Genomic DNA, 11,274 nt, shown 5'->3' with positions numbered 1-11,274 from the left:
TAACAGAAAAGAAATAAACGAACATTTGAAAGTACAAAATATGAAATTTCCTGCGAATTTGCTTAGTTATATTTGAATAAATAATTTGTGTATTATTGATGTTCCATTGATTTGCTAAATTGTAATCAAAATTATGTTACTGTCTGAATATTGAATAAACACCACTAAGAGACAAAGAGAAAAAATCTTACGACTATACGTGCGCAAAAGGACCGATGAGAAAGATGATAGAAAGATAAACATGAAAAATAACATAAGAAAAGGTAACAGTGAAGGAAAGACAGAAAATGAAAGTGGTAGAAAGATGACACAAGGAATAGCATTAGAGAAGATGAAAGAAGGGAAACAAAAGAATAACGTATGAAAAGGTGATAGAAGGAAGAAACGGAGAATAACATAAGGAAAGAAAGAAAATGATAAAGAATAGATATCGGAAAAATAGAAGAGAAGATGAAAGATGGAAAACAAAGAATACCATCAGAAAAACAGAAATAAAAATTGATAGAACGATGGCACAAACAATGGCAAAACAACAAATAACAAAAGGAATGATAAGAAGCAAAATGATGGAAAAATGAAAGCGAAGAATAACATAAGAAAAGGTAATAGAAGGAAGAAACAAAGGATATCGTATGGAAAGATAAAAGGACAAATTAATAGAATAAAAGACTGAGCTAAGACAAGGCGGTAGAAGGAAATACAATTAATAAGATAAGACAAGGTTGATATAAGGAAAAACAACGAATAACATAAGGAATGATGAGAAGCAAAATGATGGAAAAATAAAAACGAAGAATAACATAAGAAAAAGTAATAGAAGGAAGAAACAAAGGATAGCGTAAGGAAAGATGGAAAGAAGAAATAATAGAATAAAAGACTGAGCTAAGACAAGGCGGTAGAATAATAAGATAAGACAAGGTTGATAGAAGGAAAAACAACGAATAACATATAGAAGGATAAGAAGGAAAATGATAGAAAAATAAAAACGAAGAATAACATAAGAAAATGTAATTGAAGGAAGAAACAAAGGAGAGCGTAAAGAGAGATAGTAAGAGAAAATGATAGAATGATAACAACAAACAATAACATACGAGATGATAGAAGACAAAACAACAAATAACATAAGGAAATTCAGAAAGAGAAAATGATGTTAAGAATAGATATTGGAAAGATAGAAGAGACGATTAAATATGGAAAAACATAGCTCTATCTCTCTCTCTCTCTGTCTCTATCTCTCTCTCTTTCTCATCTCTCTCATCCATCACCCTTCCCTCCTCTATCTCTGTCTTTATTTCTGTCTCTCTCTCTGTCTCTCTGTCTCTCTGTCTCTTTCTCTCTCATCCTTCCCCCTCACATCTCTCTCTATCTCTCTCTTCTGTATCCCTCTCATATTCATCCCCTCTCCTTTTTTTCCTCCCCCCCCCCCCCTCCCCCTCTCTCTCTCCTCTTTCCCTCTCTCTCTTTCTCACTCCCCTCTTCCTCTTGCTATACATCTCACTTGTTAGTGTCTCTTTCTCTCTCTCTCTCTCTCTCTCTCTCTCTTTTAAAAGTTATATATTCGGTTTCTTTAATAAGTAGATCTTTTATATCAACATTGAATCCGTTTTTATTCCAAAATAAATTCATCAATTCCGTGAAAACTGTCATCCAAACATACAATAAAAAGGTCATGAGTACTTGCAATAAACATTTCTGAGAGTATTTGATCTTCTTATATTACTGTTAGGCCTAAACAAACAAAAAATGTTGTATTGCCCTTTGCGACCGACCCCAAAATCTAGAAATCTACTGACGTTAGAAAAAAAAGGTATTAAAGCATTCTAAACTGAGAAATATCAGCACAAAGAGGGAGGGGGACAAAAAAAAAGGGGGGGGGGGATAATTTCCGAACGACCGACCCATGTTTTGGCACCTAAAGGGCAATACAACATTTTTTTTTCCTTTAGGCCTAAGTGCTGTTAAGCTCGTAGCTGTTATTAAGTTATTGATGTACATGGGTATTCATCATTACACCCAATATTATGATAATCTATTTCAAGCAGTAATGCTTCACAACACACAAACACAACTCGCGTTCTCACACACTCTCTCGCTTTTCCTACCTCATCCCCTTCCTCTTTCTTTCTCTCCAACTTTCTCTCTTCTCTTTCTTTATCCCTCTCTCTCTCTCCCTCTCTTTATCACCCTCTCTCCCTCTTTCTGTATCCCTCTCACTTGTTATTCTCTCTTTTTCTGTCTGTCTGTCTGTCTCTCTCTCTCTCTTACTCTCATCCCCTTCCTCTTTCTTTCTCTCTAACTCTCTCTCTTCTCTGTCTTTATCTCTCTCTCTCTCTCTCTCTCCCTCTCTTTTTATCACCCTCTCTCCCTCTTTCGGTATCCCTCTTACTTGCTATTCTCTCTCTTTCTGTCTGGCTCTCTGTCTGTCCCTCTCTCTTTCTCTCTCTCTATCTCTCTCTCTCTCTTTCTTACTCTCATCCCCATTCTTCTTTCTTTCGCTCCAACTTTCTCTCTTCTCTGTCTTTATCTCTCTCTCTCTCTCTCTCCCTCTCTTTTTATCACCCTCTCTCCCTCTTTCGGTATCCCTCTTACTTGTTATTCTCTCTCTTTCTGTCTGGCTCTCTGTATGTCCCTCTCTCTTTCTCTCTCTCTCTATCTCTCTCTCTCTTTCTTACTCTCATCCCCATTCTTCTTTCTTTCGCTCCAACTTTGTCTCTCTCTCTCTCTCTCTCTCTCTCTCTCTTCTCTCTCCCATCCCAAAAATACTTGTTTAAAATATTTTATTATTTAGAATTTATTTTAATATTGCCCTGACCATTTAGATTAGTAATTGCAGCATATTTGTTTAAATATTAAAATTTAGCCTAAGGATACGTTGTTTAAACGAACAAATTAAAAAAAAATTGGATTGAAACAATTTTGGATTTAGGCCCTATAAGAATGAGACAATAGTTCGTATTCAAAATGTTGGAACCTTTTGAAAAATATTTCTGATAGGCAACATAGTGCAGTTGATTCCAATGGATCAGAAGTACATATTTATGTTAATAAATCAGTTTTGGTATAGGTGGATTTAGACCCTTTTATGATTGGACTCTCCTTATATATATATATATATATATATATATATATATATATATATATATATATGTTTTTTGTGTGCGTGGTTGTAAGCGTATGAAGGATAGGTGTAAAATCGTGCTTTATTGGTTGGTAAAATAGCGCAAATAGACGAATTGCAGAGCCGGATCGTGACACACTCTCTCAAATTGGTTGATAAAAACCAACCAAAAAACAAACAAACAAAAATAGCGATTGACAATAATGTTTAAGATGATTTTGACCAATCTCTTTATTAATACCCTCAGGTATTATACATAAATGAACAAGATCTCGAAATCAAAAATTGGACATGATCATTTCTGATGCAATGTTAGCGTACACACTATTAAACGAGAACGATACATTACGAAACGAAAGTGACACCTTTTCAGTGATTTGATGAGGAAAATACGTAATAACGAATGCTGATCGACCTAATTCAGTATTAATGATAAAATAAATAAAGTTTAAAGCCTTGTATATTATTGGTAAGCCTGTTTGTTATTAAGGATCATCTATATGACTTCTTGACTTTTATCCTTATCACGTTAACTTTAAAGAAACCATTAGTAGATTTGGTTTGAAGTAGCATATATAGACCTTGATTTTGGCGAGAATTGTAAGGGTCTTATTTGAAAGTCTGACTCTGCAGCGACCTAGTATCTTTGGGACGAGAAATGGCCACCAAAGAATAGTGATCGGAAGCATGTGGGAGCTCTCCTCTACCAACGTAGACTAAAAATACTAATCTTGAATGATATATAGACCCCAAGGAAGAATGTTGTTATCACGCTAACAAAGCTGAATGGGCTTTCCATCCATTCACTATATTCTCGACTTTATATGTACTTTTCTATTTTGTATGTATTGTTTTTAGGTTGTGATTTGGAAAATAGATACCATATACCATACAGAGGTATAATGTACAGCCACGATACTATGGATGGCTGTACAGAAAGTGCACTGATGGATTTTTTTTTAACATTATGGCTCAGCTCCCCCCCCCCTTCTTGATTAAATTCTATCCAAATAGGTGAAGTGGTTTTTCTGTTGGTCATGGCATTCGCCGTTCCTTTTCATCTAGATTCCTCTAATGACTTGGAGGTTGGATCTTACACATGTAGGGTAACTTCGCGCTACATGATACTTTCACCATGCTGCCGTCGCTGCCGTTGTAAGCGACGCATTCACCTTTCCCGAGCGAAGTGATAGATGTCGCACCCCTGCTGCCATCGCCAAATACCAGCTGCCCACGGCTGATACTTTTGCCCCCGCTCCAGAACAGATCTTTGCCATTGGTCTTGGGCTTGAGGCAAGCTTTGTTGAAGGCAGGCAAAATAGCATCGTTGAGCTCACCCTTCAACGGGGAGGAGGCAAGGGTGGTTCGCCATTGGAACTTATCTGTTCCACCAACATACTCGCCTTGACACACAGCTTCATCCCAAGGCCCGCAGGATTTTAAGGCTTCCGCCTTGGTCAACTTCTTGGGGAAATAGCTGTTCAGTGACGAGTAAAAAGTAAGAGAGAGAGAGGCAAAGTGAGGGAGAGAGAGAGAGAGAGAGGGGAGGGAGAGAGGGGGCAGAGAGGAGGTGAGGTGGAAGGGAGAAGGGGATTTAGAGGTTGACGTAAACGGTGAGAAAAGCAGATACGGGTATAATGGGGAGAGGGTGAAAGGGAAGGAAAAGGGGAAAGAGAGTAAGGTTAATTATGTTTCAGGGTTACAGTGGCATATCGTATTCAAAACACACATTTTATCAAATGAAATAAACGTAGGCCTAAAATGCCTCTGTAAAACAACTGTTTTCAACATCACTAACACAGAGAACTTTGGAGTCTAAAGTAGCACCTAAACATGGATATGGGGGGAGGGGGAGGTACCACCGGTATTGCTCGGAAATTGAAATGTGATAATAAAAAACTACTGATCACGAGGAGTATTTGGTAGGTGCTAAACGTATTCTTTCATTGTCATTTCCCCTTGTCATTCCCCCTTCCCACTTTTCTCGTTTGTTTGTTTTTAATTAGTTTTTTCAACACTCGATTTTAATTATGATATTTTAAAGATTTTTTATTTATTTTTTTTTTATTTTTTTTTTGGGGGGGGCATACCGCCCGAACAAAGAGTTATGGAAATTTGGCCATGGGGCGACAATATACCTTTAGCACATTGTAAATGGTATTTCGATACATTTTTTTATTTGATATTGAACATTTATTAAAATCAAAATCAAAACGTTCTAATGGGCAAGAATCCCACTAAGTCAGGGGGCGACGGAGCGTCTTTCAAAGTGGGAGATAAACATCAACAACAAAAAAAGGCACATTCTTGAGAAAAAAAGAGAGGCACCTACATAGCATAAACTTAAGCTTTAAAGCGAAAACTTATGTTTAGTCATTTTATTTGGCCCTAAATTGTAATGAATGCATTAACAGGGATGATATTCGAGATTTTCGCTTTACGTGGTTAGAGATTCTGCTTCAGCATCAATATGTTGCTGCTGTGTCTGATTGTCTAAATATTCTAAGGAATCACCGATTAATTCTGGATGTTTAGGCACAATCTCATAATGAAAGAATGAATAAGACCTGCTACATGTTACGAGAAACCAGACTTGTGGTCTAGGAGCATAATCATCCCTGTACCACAAATCTCAGTAGCCCTCAAAACTACCGTGGTATAGCACTGACCCCGGTAGCTGCAAAAGTATTCAACAAAATGCTTTTGAGTAGTATCCGTCCTCACCTGGAACCCCTTCTCCGCAAGAACCAGAATGGATTCCGTCCATATAGGAAGATCTACAGTAGCGCAAATTCTAACTTTGCGAAGACTGTTGGAAGGTATTAAAGCAAAGCATCTGACAGCAGTGCTTACGTTCGTGAATTTTAAGAAGGCCTTCGATTCAATCAATAGGAAGAAGATGTTAGAGATCTTAAGAGCCTACGGAATACCACATACAATAGTTACAGCAGCAACTATACCACAGCTCAAGTACGTTTACCAGATGGAGAGACTGACTCCTTTACCATCTTAGCAGGAGTGCTCCAAGGAGATACCTTAGCACCCTACCTATTCATAATGGCTACTGAAGGGTTCGAGGATCTAGGCTTCATCCTAGCGGAATGGAAAAATAGTAGATATCCTGCTGTAATGATCACAGATACCGACTTTGCTGACAAACTGGAAAAGGCACGGAAGCTCCTAGAACAACTAGAGTCTGCAGCAAGGCAAGTCGGTCTACAAATAGTCAGTACAAAGACAGAATTCATGATGTACAACCTTCGTGAAGGCGATATTTGTACTGCTGACAGGACAAAATTGAAGCAGGTCCAAGACTTTCAGTTTTTTGGCTTGTGAGTTGATCTGTCAAAACAATATTTGAATATCCGAAAGGCGAAAGCCTGGATATGTGATCAAAAATCACAAGTTGTTCTTAAATGCTAAAAACCATTGTTTCAATCATATGTATTCTGTGACTTTTACACTCTAAGTCTAACGGACTTTAACTAGACACTTCATCTTTAGGTAGTTACTAATTGGCACAAAGCAGCCATGTAACTTGTTTTTATGACATGCAACGTGAAAGTGAGTTCCTGTCATAATTATTACAACAACTTGTTATTGAACATATTTAAGATTTGAGTATGACGGATTTCCAACCGAAAAAGATAAAAACCTACAGTATAAGCTTCTGCATATATATATTTGACTACGCTGAAGCAAGAAGTGGCCGTATTTTGTTGATGTTTTACTTTTAAGTATTGATAAGAACCGTTGTCAGCTAGGTGTAACCCAAAAGTGACCATAAAATGGCGTGATTTTTTATCGTAGTGGCTGAGTTGTATAAGTGAGATATTAGAATACTTTCAGAACAAAATTGAGACTTGGTATCTACAAAGTAACAAACATTATCGTAGCGTTCACTTTGGAGTTAGTGAAGCAGAGGATAAAATGTCTTACCTGCTTCTATAATACAATAAATGGTCAACTAGACATCGACTTCCAATCGATAACCAACCCAAAACACGTCCGACGAAGACGTGGTAACTCAAACCAGTTTTACATTTCAAGTGCCAATTTGGACGTTTACACACAGTATTTTTTTTTCAAGGACCACTATAAAATGGAACAGCCTTCAACAGTCTACCATCGATCAAACCAGTCCTCTCTCTCTCAAATCTGCTGTCCTTTTTAGAACTTTCCACTTCTAACTAATCGTCTACCATCCATCAAACCGATTTAAAGCGGCTTAATTGTTGAGTATTTAGGAGGAACCAAGCACCAAGTACCAAGAGAAAATAAGTACAACTTTTTTCTTTCAAAATATGCTTCTGATTAAAACATAAGCGTTACTGTATAAATTACAAACGAATGGTAAAAGTTATTCTTTCTTATGATCATTAATTCTTAATAAGCACAAAACATGTCCTCATTATGCTTATATTAAACACGGCTAAGAACTTTAAATCATAATGTATATAGTCGCCTGATAACATGAATTGGATTTATGTGAAGTAAAGATAATAAAGCACAATACGACAGTTTTGCATTAAACCTCTGGGAACGCATTGTTTTCGACTGAAGGAAAAAAATGGTTCTTCCTACAATTCATAACCGTTTTTAATTTTTAACAAAAGAGTGATAAAACTAGTGTTTCAATGCCAATGTCATTATTGATTCATGATAACCTGGGAATATTCCCAGAATGAACTTGAAATTTTCAAGTATTGTTTTGACAGTTCGTATTAAAACAGATGTACATTCGTGATTTTAGGAGTATACACAATAGACACCAATAACTGAAAGAGATATACAAATATTCCTTAACATGCTTTAGTGTTTATAGTGGTACTCAATTTAAATTAATAAATATATATAACGAGATAAGTAACCGATACACAATGTACATTTTGTAATAGCAGTAAAGAGACAGTTATACATATTTTGTGTTACTTTCCACATTCGAATATAATTGTGGTCTAAGCTTGAGCTATGGTTGTTACGTAAAACTAATATTAAGGTGAAACTTACGAGCCAATAAAAATGGTTTGGGATTTATGGATATAAAAACAACACTATTGTATTGTATTTTAATAATTGCAAGAAGAGAAACTTTTGTAAGTAATTGCAAAAAAAAAGGTACCATGTTTTGAAGGAACGTATCGTGATATTGCAAAATAGTGATATTGCAAGAACAAATTTTATTTAAAAAAAGAACTTCCGAAAAAGAAAAAAAAAAATCTGTTTACAACATATTTTTGAGTGTTTTTTGTAGTGTACAATTGAAATATAAATTAAATTTTGCTATAATTGTAATAACAATTTTATGTGCCGTTGTATGGCCAAGGTATAATTTGTATGAAAAACGTATCTCAACGTGACTATCAATCAGGTTGTTTATTGTTCAAATACAGAAAACCTGTGGAAAGTTAAATATATCTAGAACAAAATTGTACTAAATAAGGCTACACACTTGTGAGGTTAACCCCCCCCCCCCCCCCAACAAAAAAAAAGGGAGCGGATTTTTGTATTCGCCTTTTTCTCCTTGTTTGTTTTTTTATGAAATTTTAATCAGCTGTAGCGCATTCGATCCGACATCAAATTTTGAGATCGCGATATCGCCGGAATTCTTGTGACGATGAATAGTCTAGTTGTATCCATTTGTAGTGTAAAAGTTGGGCGTTTTTCTAGTATTCATTGATCTTAATGAATTTGTAAAGAATATGTGAAATGGATTGAATGTAACATTCCTATTTTTGTCTTCAAATGAGTTTGAGTTTGAGTTTGAGTTTGAGTTTGAGTTTGAAGTTTATTATCCAAACAAAAAGTGCATCAATATATTAATCAAATGCAAATGCTTAACATTGAAAGGATAAATGGGACCAGGACAAAAATGATAATCGTGTCTGGTACCACTAACACACAATAGTATCACAGCAATGAATGAGAATGTAATGAATAAATATAAATACATACTTAACCTACAAGCAATTCTACATCTAGGGTAATTATGTTCTGTGATTAAATACAAAGCATTGGTATTTTACACTAAATAAAAGATAAAGAATTATATAACATAATATTCAAACAAAGGCAAGAACCTTGGTTCAAAGTTAAAACAATTATTCTATTAACATTTTTGATATCCGAGTTCTACGAAAGCAAGACACTGATGCTGGTCCGCGAAATTAAACCCACCATACGTAAATGTAATATCGGAATTTTCCGCGGAAACGGCAATAATCGTGAATGCCCATAGATTTTTGAACAGCTGCAGCTCTACGTCACACAAATTCACCACCTCATCATGAGCCAGTAGCGGATCCAGGATTTTCCAATGGGGGGGGGGGGGGGGAAGGGGCACAGACCGTTATTTCAACCTAACATACAGGGCTGTCAACTTTAAGGAACTGCTTCAATGGAGATCGTGTGCAATTTTGTTTCGCTTAACGGGGAGGGGGGAAGTGAACCCTCAAAATAAAATCGTTTTATTTTATTTTCTTACTCAACACCCCCCTCCCTTTTGAGAAAAAAAGAGGTAAAGTTGTGGTTACCATCTCCACCCCCCCCCCCCTTAGAGGTTGCCAGGGGTAGGGGGTAGTTACTTTTGTGTTTACATGTACATGTACACTGTGGATCATAAAGGTGGATTAATTATTTTACCCCAATTTATGGAATGATTTTGACAATGATTTATTCCTAATACATTTACGAGTGTTTATTTTGCGTGACTGCTAAATCATGTGTGTGCTACTATGCTAATCAAATAGGGGACCTACGTCCTTAAGTCATAGCTGACAGTAATGAGGATTAATGCCTCACAAAAGGGCACTTATATAGCTGATCGACATGATTTTTATTCTAGGGCCCCGCAGTAACGAGGCCATTGCGTAGCCACTGAATCATGACTGTACGCAGCGGGGCTAGATTACGTCGCCGCCCCCACAAACACAACAAAACAAAGAAGATGCAATAAATTATCAATAATTCATTGCGATTTCCCCTGGTCTCCAACAGGAGAAATTCCTTTGTAGGACCATGCATTATGGTTCAAGGCAAGCCCACAAAGAGGATTTTTGTTTATGATGGGGGTCGGGGTAAAGTAATATGGCTATTCACTTTAAAAATTGTGTCTTTCTTACCCCAGTTTATAGCAGCAAAACTAATCGTGTAGTAATTTATCCAGTACAAAAGCCAGAGCTATACGATATTTGTTATCGTCTGAACGTTCTTTAACGAAACTTCACATAGCGAAACGGATGTTTGCGCATCGTTTAGAACGAAAAAAAGTAAATGAAAGTCTGCATTCTATATGAACGTCGCATCGTACGAGAAAGCTGTAAACGTTATTCTGGAGGGGGCTTTTGGGCAACAAAACTCATAGTATACGTAATTGTGTCAACACGATGTTTCTTTTGGCGTTACATAAATTATGTTTCACGTGTGTACGACCCATTCTTTATTCGATGTTAAGTTATACGAGTTTCGTATCAATTTCCTGTATAGCCCCACGGTGTGAAAAGACTACCCAAGATATTAACTCTAATCAGATACGCCATTATGCAGTTGTGGTCGGTTACAAAAGAGGATAACTTGGATTTGTCGATATATGTGAAAGTGGAAAAGATACTCACATGTAGTACATGCCGCTCCAGCACTGCCAAGTTTCCTGTGCATGTTTACTCTTAGAGCAGTCGCTGCAGACCGGTCGGGAAAATTCCTCGGTCCATTGAGGGTAACAGCCAGCGAGGTTCGGTTCTGCGAGAGCAGCCGAGGCTACCCCGAGCCCCGCTACCACCAAGAGAGCGACCGCAGCCTTCCACGTCATGTTCATGCTATTGTTCTGTTTCTACACACCTGCGATACGAAGGAAGATGATAGTTCAGTGATGATCGCAGCTCTGATGCGAAGTGAAGTGATCTCTGATTCTCAAATGGATATAGATATGACGAGGTACGGTGCAGGATCGTGGGATAAGAGCATTTGTTGGTTTTCATATTGAGGTGCTAGTGACAGGAAGGGAGATGATCGATTTTTCAAGGATTTGTTGTTTTCGTCCCGACGGATATACACGATCCAAGATCGAAGGGCCATGGAACATCTGGTCTCGAATCTAGGCCTGCTAGAACTAGAAGGCCGTAGCAGCTTTTAAATGCCAGTATAACGGCCTTCTGCAT

The 11,274-nt window shown here is 37.1% G+C and overlaps 1 protein-coding gene across 1 annotated transcript; it reads right to left on the bottom strand.

Annotated features, from left to right (window-relative positions):
• Positions 1-3,324: 3,324 nt before the first annotated feature.
• Positions 3,325-11,013, bottom strand: LOC115927989. Its single transcript, XM_030994427.1, has 2 exons — positions 10,732-11,013; positions 3,325-4,595 (listed from the first exon to the last, which is right to left on the bottom strand). The coding sequence occupies exons 1-2, from the start codon at positions 10,929-10,931 to the stop codon at positions 4,190-4,192; spliced, it is 606 nt and encodes a 201-aa protein (XP_030850287.1). The 5' UTR covers positions 10,932-11,013; the 3' UTR covers positions 3,325-4,189.
• Between the last annotated feature and the right edge of the window lie 261 nt (positions 11,014-11,274).

The sequence above is a fragment of the Strongylocentrotus purpuratus genome, unplaced genomic scaffold, assembly GCF_000002235.5.
Source record: "Strongylocentrotus purpuratus isolate Spur 01 unplaced genomic scaffold, Spur_5.0 spur5_scaffold_21, whole genome shotgun sequence".
Lineage (NCBI taxonomy): Eukaryota > Metazoa > Echinodermata > Echinoidea > Camarodonta > Strongylocentrotidae > Strongylocentrotus > Strongylocentrotus purpuratus.
This window is presented reverse-complemented; position numbering and strand designations above follow the sequence as displayed.